Genomic DNA, 20,400 nt, shown 5'->3' on the forward strand with positions numbered 1-20,400 from the left:
AACAGTAGTTTGCAACAGTATTATGAGTTAATAATAATGAAATAATAGAAAGGTCATTTATCGGTAGAAACCTCATAACGCTCGGGTCATATGCAAGTGCATAAACCTATGTAATATGGAATTACATACGTTTGCTTCGTTTGACGTTCGTGCACTTAAGTGTAAAAAATAGCACGCTTCTCGAATAAAAGCATATTGCTATGTTTTTTTCGTATCTAAACTTTTTTTTAATATCAAAAAAAGATTTAGAACAGGTTTTTTATTATGAAAAATGGAAAATCGGGTTATATGTGGACAGCCATTTCTTAAAATTGAGTTCTGCCCTTCTGGTAGCCAATAAGAAAAGAAAAATGATTTTCAATGAAGAAGGGGTCAACGAGCGACCCTGAATTAGTTTTCACCATCGCACGTTTAGTTGTTGATTGAAATTTTGAGCAGAAAATATTAAAGGTGTGTTCGGGAAGAGTTTGATATTTGATTATGAAAATATTTGGTTGCAGATAGAAAGATAATTTACTGTGTTGACTCAGAAAAAAAATGAAAATTCAAGAAACAATTAACTAATTACGATAAAACTTAAGATTTAAAGATACTAATAGTTTTCTAAACAATGAAGGCATGACTTTTCCTACTATATGTAGTTAAATATTTCAAATACTACCAAAAAAAACAACATCAGTAGAATTTGAAAGGGTATTTAATCTTTAGAAGTGATCTTTAGCAACAAAATGCAATGTCTAACTAAAGAAAACCTTGAAAAACATGTTATGATTTTCTTAATAAGCGAAAATAATGTTCATGCCATTTACTGCGTGAATAACACAGGGCAACAATCATTTTGGTGCACGGGTATTTGGACCTGATTTTGGATGAATTTGGTACCCTGAGTTCAAATATGGCATCAGTTTTTACCCAGGAGCTCAAATTTCTAAGGTATTATATTGAAATACGTGTGACAAGGATTTAAGTTACATCCATTGATCAAATGAAAAACGAAACATGGAATTTTTATTCCTATTGTATTATACAAATAAATCAAAGCTCAATTACCAAAGAGACCAATTTGGCTGTTGACTATAGATCCCCAATTTTCAAGGGCCTCAAAAAGACAAATTGTAGTAGTCTGTTATTTAATAAAATGAAAGAAAATTAAGGTACTCTCCTTTGTTTATTTACCTTTTTTAGGTGTACAAGTGTGGGATGTTCTACCTCTCAAGTATTTTGAATGAGTGGGTCAACACCTCAACACCCCTGAAACCACCACCCCCGCTTCTCCATTTATACGTACGTTTATAAAGTTTGACTGCAGAGGACCCCCGAAAAGTTTTTGTTTAGAATCACGCACTTATTATTCGGGCCCTGAAAATATTTTATGCAAAGATCCAACTCGTCACACATCACGCGTAGCGCATGTATGCAAAGCAGAAACTTACGAGTTGACCTTAATTCGTTGAAGCGCTGTTACTAAACTTGCGAGTATTTACTCCTTGTAGTGAATTTTCCTGAACGTAACTGGACTGCAGACTGACAATAGGACAAATATTCTGGAAGCAATACTTGTTTCAGAAGCTTATACTTGCTTTATAAAAGCGCAAAATGGAGTTAAAACTGCGCATTTTAGGTGAGGCAGCAGCACTTATCTGAAAAAGTAGAGCTGCTGCAGAGAAACTAATTTCACATTTCGATTTAGAGCCCCAAACATATTTAAAAACCGTTCTCAAACTCTGGGAACCAAAAAAAAAAATTCTTTTTTTGTTCCCCTGTGTAATTCTTTCAATATATATTTGTCACTTTAAAAAAAATGTAAAAATTGAAGGGAAAATATTTTTTTATTCAGACATGAGAATTTTTCTTCAAGAAAGAAAAAATAGCATTGCAAAAGTTTTTTTTTTTAATTTAGAGCCTATTTTGGATTTTTAGGCATATTTAGCTCATAATAGCATACATATTTTAATGCATTTTCAGTCAAATAATCGGAGCTGTCCTCATAAAAAATAAGATTTCTGCAACAGCTCACAACAAATATACCGCAGTAGAGGAATGTGGGGGCAAAGTGAAATAGTTAAAATGACTAAACTTTTTCAAAATTAACAAATTGGAAATTTGTTTTGAAAATTACAGTTCATAAATTAAGAACATTGCATTTTGTAATAAAACTTGCATTGAAACAAAAATTTTCATTTCTGTCAATAAATTTGCGCCTAAGAAAGGGTGAAAAATTATAACTTTTTTTTCATGGGTGAAAAGTGAAAGCTTAAATATTTTTCTAATGAAATAGTTTATATTCGGTAATAAAAAATATTTTTGATCAAATGAATCAGCAAATAAAAGGTTAAATGAATAAATGATAAAAGGTAATGATGCAAAAAACGAATAATAAATACATTAAATAATTAGTGCATGAAGAAAAATAAATGCATAAGTAAACGAGTGACTGAATAAGAAAATAAGAGAATGAATGAATAAATAAGTGAATTACTAAATAAGTGAATGCAAATAAATTAGGTAATAAACGAATACGTAAGTAATTTAGTAAATGATTCAGTGAGTAAACAAAATCAGCTATTATTTCACTTTGCCCAATCCACTTGCCCCGCATGTACTTGACTAATTGTACAAAATATTTAAAATACAAATAAGCTTAATGTTATAGCTAAATAAATACTGCATCGAAGATTAGAAGGTCTTAATTAATATTTAAAATGTTACTAATAACAACTTTACCATTTTATAGTAAAAAAATTTTTTTTGTCTTAAAAACAAAATATTACAATATGAATATCAATTTTTAAAAATCGCCTACATGTCATACCTTTTAATTTTCGGTGGAATCCTTTTTCTTTTTGGAATAGACTATATGTGGGACGACATAGTTAAAATATTATCAAATAAGTGGAGCTAAAAGCTATTCAGTGCGCATTCAAATTGTTATAACGACCATAATAGCCACAAAATGTTCAGAATGACATATTTTTTCTTGCATCATTTATGTTCTAAAAATTATGTGATGCTTTATCCCTGTGTTTGAACGGAGATTCCACTTTTCCACACAGGACTAAAATAACACTTTAAAGTCCAACGAAGTCATTAGGCAAATGCTCAAATCTATAAAAATAAAGTGTTATAGAACACAAGTTGAGGGTAGAAGACGTTCCTATTAGGAACTGTTAGGTAACGCCGCCTAAGTTCCGAGAACACACATTGCTTTGCCTTGTAATTCTGAGACTTAAAATACTTTGAACCAAAAGTTCAGTATTCCAAAGTAAAAATAAAAGAAAAAAAAATTAATTTGAACATTGACAACTTGAATTCAAATTATGTTTTACGCAATCACGAGTGTGTGTGTGTGTGTGTGTGTGTGTGTGTGTATGTGTGTAGGCATGTGTTTGTGTGTGGGTAGTTGTGTGTATGTCTATTTGTGTGCGGGGAGGGGTATGTGTGTGTAGGCATGTATGTTTGTGTCTGTGTGCAGGCATGAGTGTTTGGGTAATTGTGTGTGTATGTGTTTGTGTGTATTTGTAGGTGTCTGTATGTATGCGTGTGTGTGTGTGTAGGTATGTGTATGTATGCATACGTGTGTAGGATATGGACGCAACCTGGAGACGGCTTTCGCTATAGGAGCAGCATCGTGAGGCGGCCGACCGACGGTGATGCTGCAGAGGGAGGCGGAGGGAAAATAAAATCATAGGAATTCAAAACCGTCAAGTGAGAACAATAAGCAATCGTGATTGCTCAAAAAGTAGTAAAAATGATTTTAAAAATCTTCCTTTAATATCACGTGATAAAAAGTTATTTTACCAATCAATGCAAAAATAAAATTCTGAAATTCTATTGCCTTCAAAAGACATGAGAAAACCTTGATTACAGTTTCAGAGGTAAAGGCTTGTTATCAATGTTTAACAGTATTTATAAAGTGTAATAACGTTTCGATCTTCCTTACAAACAAACTTATTCATATGAGCTTCCAAAATACTGTTTCTGTGTGGTTGCGGTAAGAGAGGTATCCATATCGTGGTAAGTTTCAGAGATTTAAATCGGAAAATTTAAGAACACTAGATAGAACCAATGTCAATCCAGGCTGGGGGTTACCTTTATCGTGTCGGAAGTTTTTGATTTTAACATCTGCAGGGTTTTTTTTAATTGAATATGAATTATGAAACCTTTATTTTTTCAAAAGTCTCTCAAACCTGTTAAACTCAAAAGTAGAAGCTCTTCTTTTCAGGGAATGTAGTACTTAATAATACTGATAAGTAGTTTAAAAAAAAAAAAAAAAAACGAAATTTTTGACACTATCGTTTTTTAAAAAAATTCAACGATGTATTTTTACATATTTTTTTTTTTTTAAACGCTGTATCAGGAAAGATCAGACCTATATTTTGTGACTGCATATCTTCCAGAGAAAAAATATTTGTCATTCAAATAAATACATCGCAGCAAAATATCATGCACCGTCCTGGAGATAAGCTAGTTTGAAATTTTTGTCAAAAATCACAAATGAAAAATGGCCCCCAGTTTGCTATCTATGGCAGACTGTAACTCGGGCCAGTAATTTTTTAGGGAAAAACAAAAATATACATGTAACTTACTTTTTTCTGTATTTTAACCTATGTTAAATTTAGAAAATTCCGAGACTATGAAGGTAAGATATTTTTGCTTTTTTTGCTAAAAGTAAACTATTATACATACTTTCAGCCCAACCAAGTTTCAAGCTAACTTTTAAAATGTATCATTTGTTATTCAAAGAAGTAGTTTAAATAATATAACGAAAGTATTTATTTCTTCACATTTCAGTTGCGTCGAAGTGATCTTTTGCAACTGATGATCGATGCTAAAACAAATGAGACGAGCGTAAGTGATAAAGACTTAACTGCCGCAGACGATGACCAAGCCTCAGAAGGTATTAATATTGTATGCTAAATTTATAAGCCTTAATTTCAAATTGTATTTTTAATTTTATTCAGAATACCGAGACGCACACTTACAAGTTCGGAAATTGCAGTTTTTAGCTCATACATACGGTGACCATAAAGTCCGTCATGAACCGGACAGTCTCGTTTTTCCTGAACCTAGTTGTTGAATTCTAAAATGTCCGGTTAACGTAAGTGACAGAATAAAACACTAAAAATTTGTGGAATTGTTTAAGCATTATCATACCAATAAAATAGATCATGCTAGCTTTCGCATAGTTATTGAATATACTAAATGCTTACCTAAACTTATTTTACCAATTAAAAAGTGTATTTTTACTTATGGTTAACTGATGGCCAAACGAAAAAAGAAAGCTCCAAAACGCAACTCTTCAAGAAATGATAATTAAAAGTAATTTGCATTTAAAACTTAAAAATAATTTCATTCTTATTTAAAACAAGCACCAAATGAACTCAAGATAATTTTTACATTAAAAAAATGTAAATACTACATCATTTTTTCTAAGTGTTCATTCCTGTAATAAGCAAAAACGGTAATACGTGCGACACTTTCTTTTTTAATACGCACGCAGTAGCCTAAAACTGTTAAATGTAGCGTTTTAAAGGAAAAAAGTAGATGATCACTTAACTCATACATAGAGGTGTAACATTTCCGAAAATTTTGAGGTGGTGGAAAAAAAACGGTTTTTTTTTTGGGAAAAATTGGGAAAAATGGAAAAATTGATTTTTTTATGAATAAAAATAGGTTTTCTTAATAGTTCTGTGTTTTTTGGAACATATAAAGGGTTAAAAGCATTAAAAAATCTATGCAATCTACACATCTTCTTTTTCTGCTCGGCGGAAGTACACATAAAAGTATGTTTAATTAAAAAAAAACGTTTTGTTTTATAACTGAGAGCTTTTTTGGTTAAACAACAGAAATAAGTCAATTCGTATTGGGAAAGGAGTGTCTAATCATAAATATTACATTTTCTATTTTAGATTGCCTTTGAAACTTGAAATAATAATTGTAATTTTTGACTTTCAAACATGATTGATATTCTTGAAAGAAAAATAAGTATGATTTCCTTTCCTTACAATGTAACTTTACTGTCAATGTAACTTTATTGAAAACGAAAGCAATTGAGTTTTGTTTTTTTCCAATCCAGTCTAAGTCCAAATCAAAACTAAATTAATTTTGTTTTTCTTTCCAACAGAAACCTCGAACCAAAATTGCGTAATGGTTTCTAAAGCTGAACGAAAACGTAAACTGGAGTTTCAGATTATTCATACGGCCGTGATAAGTACAGTGGAAAAAGTAGTCATGCCTGCACTTTTGAGCAAAACTGAATTATTATTACCAAGTTTTTCTCTGTTTCGTATTTTAATTAATAAATAAAGTGTTTTAGGGTCATTTCATCGGGAACTATATTTTTTATTATAAAAAAAAGACATCTGAATCAAATGTATGGACGAGACAAACTTTAAAACACAATATCTCAACTTGAGCTCAACTGCAGATTCCACTTTTGTGCTTAGCACGGCAGTATACTGGGTGCGGCAAAAAAAAAAAGGTCAAAGATTGCATCATCGAATGGAAGTAAAGTAATTTCATTTAATGAGTGCCTTGTTTATTTTTGTTTCCCACATTCTTAGGAAATAATTTACAATATATCTCCTAGTTTATGTATTGTTTTTCGGTTTTTTACAATTTTAAGCAAAAGATCTGCTATTTTAAAATTTGTTTAACCAAGTAGAACGACATTCGTTTGCTTGTTGTGCCTCAGCAAAGAGTATTTGGGACGGTATGCAGCTTCAAGTGACTGGGAAATGATAGTCGATGTCCGGAAAGTGTACAAAAACGAACAGTGAACATTGGATTAAATCATTAGTCATCTAAAAGTTGAGCTCAATAAAATCCTTGGGTTTCCATGAGAAAAGTTCTTCGTGAGATGAGAATTTGTGACGGATAAGTGCGACTAAGTGCAAAAACAGCTCAAACAGAAGTTTTACGAGTTCCAAAATGTTCAGGCATTCGTATGACTCCTAAGATGCCAGAAATGTTTGAGACGGGCCGCAAATCCACATTAGAAGAGATATCTTTCACTGATTTACCGTTTAACCAGCTCATAACCCCCAGAGCAATAGGATTTGGTCTGTAGACACTCCAAGCACCTTAAAAAATGTTAAACATCGCTAAAATTCGAAGTCAAGCTTTGTCTATTGGAATCAGCACAAGCGACAAAAACTTTTTTTTGTAGATCAGGGCCATAAAATGAATCAAAATGTGTACCAGAAGGACATTTCAGAAGCTGTTGTGCTTCTGTGGATCTAAGAGCACTTCAGCACAGCAATGTAGACTGGAAATTAAAATTTGACTCCACACCAGTTCATACCGTCAGAAAGAAAAGAGTGGTGCAAGGCGCATTGTTTTTGACATTATATTATCTTTAGAGCGGGCGCTCTACTTGCTAGACCTAAATTCCATTTATTACACTGTATGGCCTGTTTTAGAGTCAAATGTCAACTCTAAACTACACATAAGTTTGGAGTCTCTAAACTAATTGCTTTATAGGGAATAGAATTGATTAAAGGACTTGCGGCCCTTGAATGAAAATTTCAATGAGCAGTTGCACATATGTATCACTCCAAAAGGCGTCCAATTTTAAACTAATTAATTTATTGATTGCTAAATCTCTTCTCATATTATTATTTTTTGTGTTTTGTTAATTGAAAAGTTACATGGAAAATTGCTCGCCCGGGATTTTTTGCCACACCGTGTACATTTTGTTCGCACACTCAGCAGAAACATAGTTCTGTGATTAAAGTTATGCTTGTTTGTTTAATGAAGAAGGAAAATAAATTCTTCACTAAGGATATTGATTTATTTTTTTTTATTTATTTATTTATTTATTTTTCCAAAAAGTAATAATTGATCTGTATACAAATTGTATTATCATACACCAACTTGCATTGTCAAAGTTAGACAGTATTTTAACATACAAGGAGGTTGGAGGAAATTGCATCAGAATTTAAGTATGAGAAAATTCTAATCACTTTTTGATGAAAATTTCAATTAAAACTTACTAAAAAGCAGAAAATATTAATTTTTTCGATTTTTCCGGCGTGGAAAATAACATCTTCGGAAAATACGGTTTTTTTTCGTTTTTTACCGAAAATTTCCGGGTTTTTTCCGACTGTTTTCGTCTCTCGTCATATTAAATGAAGTACATTTTCTTAAAACTCGTTAAAATTATGAATTGCTTTAAGCCAACATTTTTTAAATAATGCAGCTAAGGTATCGAAAGATATGATATATTTCCAAATTTGAGCACCAAACTTGAGCACTGTTATTTGAGATACAGTTCTAAATATATTTCGATTTAACGGTTATAGTAAGTATGTTAATGAAAAAAGTACGAAAAGATTTTTCTACTTCGTTTATAATAAATTATAAACATTATTTATCATTCAACAGACATATCTATCATATATTGGTTATCTTGTTCCTTAATGTAAAACAATGACCTGAATTAAACTAGAAATATCTTAACGATAAAAATTGCGATATTACCTATCACTTGCCACTTTTTATCAACAATAAGAACACGTGTATGACTTCTATGTTTTTCATGTTTTTACCACACATCATAAGTGTAATCTTCGGGAATAAAAAAATTAAACTTTTCGCACTGAAATTTTTGCTGAATTTTGAAATATTTTAATTTTCATTAAAATATTACATAGTTGCTTTATTTATTTCTTATATTTACTCCCTTTTTTTACTGTTGATTTAGTTGACCTTTTTCTGAAATTGTATACGGAACAAAAAAAAAACATTTACAGTCTGAGTAAAAACTTTAAGGTCAGTAAACTTTATCGAGAAATTTCACATAGCTTTAGTTGAGGATCAAAAAATCGTTTGAGTGATAATTATTAACCTTAAATACAACTAAAAAAGACAAAAAAAAAATATTTGTAATTATTTCATTATCAGAAAATATTACAGATTAATATTTGAGCCTGAGTAAATACGTTAAAGCCAACATAGAAAAAAAAAGCATAGGAAGGGAAAAAAATTAACATTTAGAAGCTTGTGCAGGAACCATTTCTTTGAATTACAGTTGAACTCTCTTAATACGATCACGTTTAATACGAAATCACGACTAAAGCGAACATTTTGTTCGTTAAGTTTGGTTTGCTATCTAATTACATTACAAATTTCACGTATAATACGTAAATTAAATTGAAAGTCTCGGCTAAGACGAACAAAAATTTCTGACCTCTTTAATTAAAATGTTCGGGGTTGAATATTGTAATTTTCTTTTTCAGAAATTATTCATCATTTTGTTGGGAAGTAGAAGTTCCAGTGTGTAAAGGGAAGAAAATATTAAATATTTTATACAGAAAATAAAGCTCGTACATTTGTTTACCTGTGGACAACATATTTCGCGGTTGTCGATTATCATTTTTCTTTTTTAATATTTTCCAAAAACATTCATTTATAAGAAATGAGTGATTAATTTTCCGAATGTACTAATAGTTAGATTACAATGTGTGAATTAGTAATAATGGTTTTTAAATATAGGTAAGCATTTCTGCATTTTTTCACAGTATCACTCATCCACGGTTGTTACGAATAACGGCTAATACGAACAAATTTGTTGATTTTTGACGTTTCGTATTAACCGAGTTCAACTGTACTTCAAATGTTTTTATTTTTATGGATGAAATTAATGTTTGAGAAAGTTCGGGTTCTGTTTTATACCTTTCATCTTCGATAGTAGATTTCAGCTCTATTGAAGAAGTAAAATATCTCCCATTTGCATTAACTCTTCTTGCTAATTCATCCCATAAGTTTCGATTGAGTTGAGATCTGGAGACATAACTGGCCATTTCATAGTTTCGATATTTTTGATTCTTAATCAAGTTTTTGAACTGCTACTCGAAGTACAGGTGGGTTGTCTTCCTGATATTCCCAATTATTTCTGGTAATAAATTCAGCATTTGGTAAAAAGACGACTTTCGATGAAATTTCGATACTCTTGTGAATTCATTTTAACTAACGAAAGCAACCTTTGTAGTCAAAGCACCTCCAAGTCGTGGCAGAGCCTCCACCTAATTGGCGCTTAGAGAAGATATTTTTCCCTTTCGTAAATCATGCCAATATAGTACTTCCATCCGTCTGGTGCATCCATATTCCACTTCTTTTCATCAGAAAAAATACTTGTATCCATTGGTTATCCCAGATCGTGATTTCCTGTCTTCAGGAGTTCAGTCAGTTTAAACACCCTATTCTGTGTTCTTTTGTGTGTTTTTGTTTTTCTTTGCCTATTTTGCTGCGTAAATATAACTTCCACACCTTCTAACTGTGATATCGTTTCATGACAAACATCTAAACCTGTTGAAGTTGCCTGGGTAAGTACTTTCCGGTTGATGTAAGTTCGCAAACGCTTCTTTCATCAAGCGAGTACAGAGATTTAGGTTTTCCTCGTTGTTCTTTTTGCCATAAGTTGTCTTTCAATTAAAAAAAAAAAACTAGTCTTCTATCTTTATTTTTTTTTCACAATATTACAGCTACTCAGCACTTATCCCCGTTGAGCAAAAAGCTTCAATCTAACCCCTTTCATGATCAGTTAACTTCTTACCTTTCAACATCTTCACAAAGTTCATCAAAACTTCGCAGAAATTGATGACAAAACTACAAATTGAAGACTTTACGAATCTTACTGTTGCGTTATTTCTTACCAATGAAGATTAATAATTAACAATACAATATTAAAGTCCCTTTAGTTTCATTTTCCTGTTTTCTTAAACTTTTTTGCTAGGTTAAAAGTTTTTTCTCCGGTTGAAAATTTAAGCTAATGGAAAAAGCTCCTAAATTGGAAGATGGGGAATTTAAAACACTGACACTTACAACTAAAAGAAAACAAAGTTTAAAATTTGAATGTTCTTAAACTTGGCGACGAATGTTAAAAATAGAGTAGGTGCACCAATTGTGGCCACTTTAAGGCCAAGTGAAAATTCTAAGGGACCAAGTTTCTCTTGCATTTGCACTATCACAATAAAATATATGTCCATTTTCTGAGAATTTAAGCTTCTTTAACATACATATAAACTCATAAGTAGTTAAATAAGCAAAAAGAACGTAAGTCAATTCAACTGAAAAAGTGTAGATTTCACCAGTTGTGGCCACCTATGAGCTAGTTGTGTCCACCTAATATTCCATTTGTGGCCAATACAAACTTTTTGCCTAAGAATTAAAATCCAAGTCCAATATTCGACATACAATTACTAGAAAACATCTATTAAAGAATAGAAATGTTTTTGGATGTTTATTCATTTTAACGAATACGTATCAGTCACAAGGATGGAATAGTAAACGGTAAAAAAAAATTGGCACTAATAAAAACAAAAACTTGTACAACGTGTCTTTGTAGCTTCAGGTTGTCTGATGGTCTACAACTGCATGATATCATCTGCAGTTCACCACAATAAATCACCTTGTCTTTACCATTGTCACCCTAAGGGGTCACTTTTCATGATAGCACTAACGTCATCATCAGAACCGTTTATTTCAGCAAATATTTTTACCAAAAAAAAAAAATGCTTTTAAAATATATTACAATATATTCACTGATTACAGTAAACTTACCAATACTGTCCCAGCTGATTCATTTAAGGCACTTGTTAAAGCATCAGTGTCTTCTCTGTCCTTTTCTGGCAAGCTTTTTATTATTACTGCTTTTGAATAGAAACATTTTTGTAAAATACTAAACTTCTTCCGTAAAATATGAATTCTTCCTCCATTCTTTAACTCTTAACTTCTTTAAGTTCAGGTACAGGGCTAGTCTTTCAAATTAGGATTGTCTGATAGTGTCCTTCTAAGACTTGTCCAGAGTAGTTTAAAGGTAATACTAGCATGTAATACAAAAATCAAACCATTTCTTACAGCCACTGTGGCATTTTCAACTTGAAAAAAATTTTCTTGGTTTTTGGGAACCATTATTTGCAACAAGTATTACACAAAATGTTTTTTAAGTTGTTCAATCTCGAAAGAGTTGATTTTTTTTCTTTTTTTTCTTCTCTTCTTTTTTTTCCAAAGTTTAAACAGTTGAGAAATCTGAAAATGTTCGTAGCTCTTTTATAGGAACACTATGTTTATAAACATTGTAGTTACATTTTTTTTCATATAATTTGTGCAAAACAAAATAATCAAATGGCATTTTAAAAAATGCTTCCGAAAACGTTTATAAATAAATGCAATTATTTGTAGAACTTGTACTAAAATTTCCAAAAACTAAAAAAATGCTGTAAAATAATGTTTCTCCTTATTAGAATTAAGGTCCCCCCCCAAAAAAAAACCCTTATTGATTTTCACTTAGTAAATGTACTAAACATTTTAAAAATATGTTGAACGATAAAAATTTTCAAAACTCATTGAAGTAGCTTTGGTAATGTTATTGGAAAATTTACTACGAATATTGTAAAAGTTGAACATACATTAATAAAACATTGCCATTATAATTAACATTTTGGTATATCTTTTAGCATCAACCAGTATAAAGAAAAAGTCTGCAAAGTGTTACAAAAATAGGAGATTTTGAATCCCGTCAATCATCGTAGAAACTCATTTCGAAAAAAAATGCATCTTTAGTTTAAGCTTTCATATTCTTACGATATATTACGCATATACAAAGGTGTAATAAAAATAAAGCGAGAATATTTTGAGTTTTCCCTTTTGAAAGTGTGCATATCTACATAAAAAAATCATTTCCAATAATGCACTTTTATTTTAAACTTGCATATTATTAAAACATACTACGCTTATACAAAAACCAATATATCTATTACTAATAGAACGTAGACAAAAATTAATCTGTTCAGTAAAGCTAAAAAATTGATTAATCTATTAAATTTATCAAAACAAAAATTTGTTATTGGTAAAAAATATCCATTTTAAAGTGTTAAGACATTTAAACCAAAAAGAAAAAGAAAATCATAGATGTAGATGCAGTATGAATTTCACTATTTCAATACAGTTTAACTTGATTAAAGTGACAACTGTGCTACAACGTCCAAAATCCGTCCCTTCATTTACCAATAAACTGGAACAAAGATCGAATATGATGTCATTTGGCTATATTTTTAACTTTTTATATTTGACATAAGTATTGTGGATCTTTGGAAAACTTTGAAATAAATTTTCTCAGTATACTTAAAATATTCTGCAAAGCCACAACTGGAACAATATGTAATCCAGTTGTGGCTATAGCTATGGCCACAACTACACTGTAAAAAATTTTAGTGTATGTCAACACTAAAAATGGTGGCAACTACTTTACACCAAGTGTCGTGTAGTGAAACACCACAGATTATTCTTGGTGTTAGCAAACACCAAGAATTATCTGTGGTGTTTCACTACGCGACACTTGGTGTCAAGTAGTTGCCACCATTTTTGGTGTTGGGATACACTAAATTTTTTTTGCAGTGAACATATTATACACGTTTTAGTTTCCCAATTGATTATTAACAACACAAATACATATAACTATTTTGTATATGAAGATTCTCAACTTTTTATTTTTAATACGAGGAATGGACATTTATGCCTATAAGTTGTTCAAAAAAGTAAGTTTCAAAAACACTTAAGGAAACTAAAATTATCTGTATATTAGAACAATGAAATTAACACTTTTCAAAAAACAACATAAAAATGGGACAGTTTAAGATTTTAATCAAATTTATTCCAGAAGATTTCTTAATTCGTCTTAAAAGTCTGGTATACATAAAAGCGAATTACAAAAACCAGCAGAATATAAAAATTTCAAAAATCACGATACAGTTTCTCGCTCCTCAAAAAAAGTTATATTACAACAAAAAGTGTTTACTAGGCCTTACCGTTTTCCCGGAAAGCGCGCCACACACATACACACACAAACGTGTTATTTTATTAGGAATTGATATACCGTAAACCCAGTCGTAAAGCAGCCATAATGAAAATGGCTGCTAAAGTTGCAACGATCATTCATAAAAGAATATATTCGTTAGTTTATCTTTCGGATGGACTAAAGACTTTTCTAACAATGGTGCAAAGTAGCTTTGGTTTACGGTAATTGACATTTCATTAGCAAAATATACGGATTCGTGATTCAGTGTTGGCCAGAGTATTTTATGCAGGTAAGTTACAAAATAAAGAAAAGTAATGGACTCACATTGAAATTTGATCTTAGCTTGATAACAAAAACTTTACATTAGCTAAAAATCTGCAAAACTATCGCTGCTGTAAGTAGATTTAGAAGAAACACTCTCTTAAGAGTAAGCAGTAACAAATGCACTAATCCTCACGCAAGTGCATCTTGCATCTAGGGACAGAGGAAAAGTTCTGGACCTCTCTCGGCGAAAGTTTTGCGAAATGATACTCAGATTATAAAACAAGCTTTAGAATTCATTGAAGTGCTCTATATTCTTAGTATTTATGGTTTGAATGTGAAAATGGCCACAACTGGTATAGTGGCCACAACCGGTGCACCTACCCTACGTTCTTGTGGTTCAGCCGAGGTCTGAGAAAGAAGCTTTTAAACTTTACTTTGTTTCTTTTTATACTTGTGATTCCTTGCTTGAACTATAGAAAAGCTGTTTGGTACATATTTTCAATTTTGATTTTCGCAGGCTTTTTGTTATTATTATTTTACCTTTTAAATACTCATTGCCCCCCCCCCCTACTCCCCTTACGAATTCATCGCCCTATTGAGGAGCTAAATTTTCTTTTCAAAGTCAATCTTGTTCAGGTTGGGAATCACTGCTCTATATAAAGGTGAGTGAACTAAATAAGGCCAAATAGATAAAGGAAACTTCCTACTTTTTGATGTAGGACGGCAAACATTCGCTAGATCGTGTGTTTATCGTCATCGAAAAGCCTAACTGATGATAAAGCGTTCTAAAAAGCGATTTGTCGTCAGCAGGCAAAGTGTAGCAACGGTTATTTTTAAAAAAGAGTATTGTTAAAATCGTCTGATCTTATTCTACTGAAAATGTTGCTTCTTCATGATCTTTTGTAGTTTACTAGCACAAAAAAAGTTGTTTTCTCTAGAAATCCTAATTTATGCAGTTGACGAATTAAAAAGAAAAATTTTGTACAGTCTTTTTTTTTCTGTGGTTTCATAAGACATCAAAGGATAGGTGTAAGATTTGGTCCTGAGCTGCAAAAGCTGCATATAGGTGATGAAAAAACAGAAAGTCACGACAAAAATGAGATGTGTAAGAATACACATTTGGTACTCTTTGCCTGTCAGGTTAGATTTGCCTGAAGTATACTACAGGGCTTTTAAAAAGAAACTTCCTCAATATGCGAACCCCGTAGCGACCCTTCTGATGAACCAATCGAACCAATATTTTTAATGGGGTTATTTGAAGGTATGCGTTTGAGATTTTGGTTGTTTTGGTCAACACGGTGCTCACAGTTATGGTTAGAGTGCACGAAATTCAAAGATTTTAAATTGAAACGCACTTGTATCTTGCACAAATTGATCAATGTATTGAAAAACGGAAAATAGTGCTAGAAAGATTGGCGTGTGACGAAGGTTGCTCGTTGCAAGTTCAAACCTCGGATTGAAGAAACACGCTTTCCATCTTGCTTACGAAAGTTTTTTCCTCAAGTAGAGCTTTACACGTGGTATTCTGTAATTGGTTCTTCTACTTCTGTCTTATCTTGTGAATTATGCAAAGTTAGTCAACGCTTTTCTTTTCTCGTGTTGTCATTTCTTTTTTATACTTTTCTTCTTTAAAAAAGCTTTACGCCAGCATATCGTTTCAGAGCCATTTGTGGTTTTTCAATGCGTTAAACAGATTACGCAAGAACAAGATGGGGGCTTCCTTTCGAAAAGTTCAAAATTCGCTCATTGTAACAGTAGAGCATTGCGTTGCTTTGAATCAACGCTATCTCGTGCTTGTACCTTCAAATAACCTCATCTAAGATTTTGGATCGATTGGTTCGGCGGAGAGGCCGCTGGGACTTTGTATATTGGAGAAATTACTTTTGGACCACCCTGTAAATAAATGACATGAAGGAAATATGTAGTAATTGTGGAAAAATAATCTTTTCAAGATGTGTCTTCAGGCGGTGACTCCAGAAATGCTCTTAAAATGACAGATGAAGAAGTTGCTCAAAATTCTGCTTTGTTTCTCCTGGCTGGGTAAGAATTGTTTTTCATCAAGTAACATGAAAAAAATCATCTGGAAACAGTACACTTATTTTTTTTATAAATAATATTTTTGTAACGAGTGTGTTCACTTATTCCTTCATTTATGCATTTGTAACTGTATACTTTAATTACAAACCCCCCATATTTGTATAATTTTTTATACTATTTACCTGAACTCTTACTTTTGAAGTTGACTGTTTGAAAAGAAAATATAATTTACATCAAAGTAAAACGTCCTTCGAGTCTTTTCCCCTAGCTTATAAACATTTGCTTACAATTTATTAATCTATAAATTGCAGCATTTACACTCAGAATCAATTGTTGACTACTTGGTTTTGCAGAGCTCCCGCGTCATTTGCCTGGATTCGATTCTCAGCCAGGACATATCTATTATTGAACGATATAACATTTCTTCCGATCAAGTCTCAGTTTGTCAAATTCCACACAGATAGATGCTCCAAGGATCCGTACAGGCAATGTGTTTAGCCAAATATCGGGGCGCAACTTGATTAGACGTAGGGTTCAAAATACATGGTGTTTCAAAATGAATAGCGGGGTTTTAACATTTTATAATATTTATTACACCAAACTTACAGCCACAAGTGATATATCAAATAAAAGAGAAACTCAAACAGTTTTACATAATAGCCTACAAGTGTTCAATGTGAGCCCCATTCGTCACTCGGCACACGTCAAGACGATATGCGAGTTCTTCCCAAACTTTGATGAGTGTCTCATTAGTAATTGCTGCAACAGCTGTTTCAATCCTATTCCTTAATTCGGGAAGGTCGGCTGGCAGTGGAGGCACATAGACACGGTCCTTAATAAACCCCCAAAGATAGAAATCACACGGCGTTAGGTCGGGTGACCGTGGAGACCATGGGAAACAAGCCCTGTCATTAGGCCCCTTACGGCCAATCCAGCGGTCGGGTACAGTTAGGTTAAGCCAATCGCGTACCTCATTATGCCAGTGAGGCGGCGCACCATCTTCTGAAAGATGAAGTTTTTCTGTAAAACACAAAACGCTTTCTGTTCTTTAGTCGCCATCTTTGCTACAAGCGCTTTCTAGCGGATTGCAGCAGAAACATTCCACGCGCATACGCACTGATGCCAACAAACAAAACTGTTTGAGTTTCTCTTTCATTTGATATATCACTTGTGGCTGTAAGTTTGGTGTAATAAATATTATAACATGTTAAAACCCCGCGATTCATTTTGAAACACCCTGTAAATACCTGGATCAGTTAGTTTCAAGAGTCAGCACTAAAAAAAACTGTGCAACCTTACTCCATAAAATCAGAGGCAGCTTAACTACCTTCAATACTCTGGAGTAACTTAACTGATTTAACTCGTGCAAAGTTACGCATAGCTTGTGGAAGATTACACCATGGTAATGTAACCATAGCGTCACGTCTCACTAATTTCTGCGTAAGGTTACATCAGAATGTTCTGTATGCTTACAGGGAAATCGTTTGAAAGGTTATAACATTAGCAAAAATTAACCTTTCATCTGAATTTCTCGAAAGTGTAGAGGAGAATGTTGTATCTTGGGACACTGCTAATTTCTAAGAATCTATTTTTAATAGCCATGTTTTTAGTTTTTTCTATCAGTAACCTTTACCACTCAATGGGGCCATAGTAACAATCAGCATAAAAAGAGTTAAATTGATGATTTTGTGAGAGAAAGAAAATTTCATGACTCCAAAGTAAATATTTTCTTCCATTTTTGTCTTTGTATTTGAAAAACAAATCAAATGAATTTTATTTTGTCATAAAAGAGAAATAATTTAAATATTTTGGTTATGATAAACTAATGATAGTGCATCTAGATTGACCACCAGTTTGGTTTTTCCTAATCCACGTGGTGATTGTACCTCGGGACAGCCAAACATATTGTATCTTAGGACACGTCCCAAGGTGCAACATGTGCAAGGTTCTTAATAATTAGGCTATGTTTAGAAACATTGAAAAATGTTCTAATCTGATGTAGTCTTTTAAACACATTTAATGATAGATAAGAATACGTTAGCTCATTATTAATGATTCATTGTTCATAATTTAATCCATTACCTTGAAAAAAATATTTTTTCTTTTTTTTAACTCAATATTGGTTTATGTCTATGGCTCTTTCCTGAATCCTGAAGGGTTTCCATGGTACAACAGGATGTGTCCCAAGGAACAATAGGATGTTGTACCTTGGGACAATTTGGAATTCTTATTTTAAATGGATGGCAATATTTTATTTTCAAACTGTCTAAGTTTTAAAAAACATATTACACATATATCTAGGTATTTTAAAGTGACTTTTAGATTTTAAATTTGATTTAAATAATTGACTTCGAAAAATAAAATATGAAAAGTGTCCCAAGGTACAAAACTCTCTACTCATTTTTAATGATAAGTTAACTTATACTTCAAGTTAAATATTCGATGGTTTAAATTATCCATATATATTAAATGATCAAATAATATACTCTTTCTATGCGTTTTAAATTGAAAGTACAAAAATAAATTAGTAGGTTACAATACTTGAAATTTCGTTATAACAGTAATAAAAAAAATAATCCAAGAACATCTTTACAGCTCTTTCATTCTTCAGAGTTTCTTTGCTTTACAGCTCTTGCTTTTAACTATTTGTTTGTTGAATATTGATCAAGTTCATGTTTTTCCCCCAACCAATATACACCAATTAATTATTTATTTATTTTAAAATAGATAAAATAGAAACAAGACATTTTCAGAGCACTAAGAGATAAAATAACCTGAGTGGTGTCTGAACCCACAACGCAAATCTCACACGCAGGTCGCAAAGCAAGAGATTTTACCGCTCGTCCTCAGAAACCGGTTTTTGTTTCGCTAATAAAGAGTTTATCTGCTCTGTGCCGATTCTGATCTTTACGCATGTGCTTTGAATTCTACTGAAATCATAGTGCAAGGTTCTTCCAACCAAGTTGAGTTTCTAAAACAATGATACTACACACTCCAGAATTAATTCTGGTAACCTGACACATTTTTTTCTTACTGGGAGCCAGAAGTTTGGAGTTAAACGCTCCAGACCTTCTGAGGCTGTTCATATGAAATGTTTAAAGGCTTAGTAACAATATCCCCTTACATCCTTCGCCTCGCCTTGCCATATTGATAATTTGTCCGTAAATATAAATATATTTTAAGTTCAGTATTTTACCCAAGAACTTATGAACTTTTTTCAATTATGTGCAAAATTTTAGCTATGAAACCACTAGCACAGCACTCGCATTTACTACACATTTGCTGGCCCATCATCCCGAAGTTCAAGAAAAAATCCGTTCTGAACTGAATGATAATTTGTCATATTGATAATTTGTCTGTAAATATAAATACATTTTAAGTTCATTATTTTACCCAAAAACTTATGAACTTTTTTCAATTATGTGCAAAATTTTAGCTATGAAACCATTAGCACAGCACTCGCATTTATTACACATTTGCTCGCCCATCATCCCGAAGTTCAAGAAAAAATCCGTTCTGAACTGAATGATAATTTGTTATATTGATAATTTGTCTAAATATAAATATATTTTAAGTTCAGTATTTTACCCAAGAACTTATGAACTTTTTTCAATTATGTGCAAAATTTTAGCTATGAAACCACTAGCACAGCACTCGCATTTACTACACATTTGCTCGCCCATCATCCCGAAGTTCAAGAAAAAACCCGTTCTAAACTGAATGATAATTTGTCATATTGATAATTTGTCTGTAAATATAAATATATTTTAAGTTCAGTATTTTACCCAAGAACTTATGAACTTTTTTCAATTATGTGCAAAATTTTAGCTATGAAACCACTAGCACAGCACTCGCATTTACTACACATTTGCTCGCCCATCATCCCGAAGTTCAAGAAAAAACCCGTTCTAAACTGAATGATAATTTGTCATATTGATAATTTGTCTGTATATATAAATATATTTTAAGTTCAGTATTTTACCCAAGAGCTTATGAACTTTTTTCAATTATGTGCAAAATTTTAGCTATGAAACCACTAGCACAGCACTCGCATTTACTACACATTTGCTCGCCCATCATCCCGAAGTTCAAGAAAAAATCCGTTCTGAACTGAATGAATACATACAAGGGTCTGAGGTGAGTAGCAATTCAATAGTTTCTTACGAAAAGAATTCATTGTTTCTCTCACCCTTGCAATGTAAACAAAATTCTTGTCGTATTAATTATTAAAAATTAACACACGCTGTCAATCAACGCGTGGTGACGGAATAAAAGAAGTGGCGATTAACAAACTAGCATCA

The 20,400-nt window shown here is 32.1% G+C and overlaps 1 protein-coding gene across 2 annotated transcripts in view; it reads left to right on the forward strand.

The window, feature by feature from the left end:
• Positions 1-20,400, forward strand: part of LOC129218298 (cytochrome P450 3A5-like) — an 84,728-nt gene that overhangs the window by 35,481 nt on the left and 28,847 nt on the right. For both annotated transcript variants that reach the window (XM_054852532.1, XM_054852533.1), the window contains exons 8-10: positions 4,792-4,897; positions 16,015-16,102; positions 20,125-20,236. In XM_054852532.1, the coding sequence (XP_054708507.1) occupies positions 4,792-4,897; positions 16,015-16,102; positions 20,125-20,236 (306 nt within the window). The remainder of the gene's footprint in view (positions 1-4,791; positions 4,898-16,014; positions 16,103-20,124; positions 20,237-20,400) is intronic.

This window comes from Uloborus diversus, chromosome 3 (assembly GCF_026930045.1).
Source record: "Uloborus diversus isolate 005 chromosome 3, Udiv.v.3.1, whole genome shotgun sequence".
In the NCBI taxonomy this organism is placed as follows: domain Eukaryota; kingdom Metazoa; phylum Arthropoda; class Arachnida; order Araneae; family Uloboridae; genus Uloborus; species Uloborus diversus.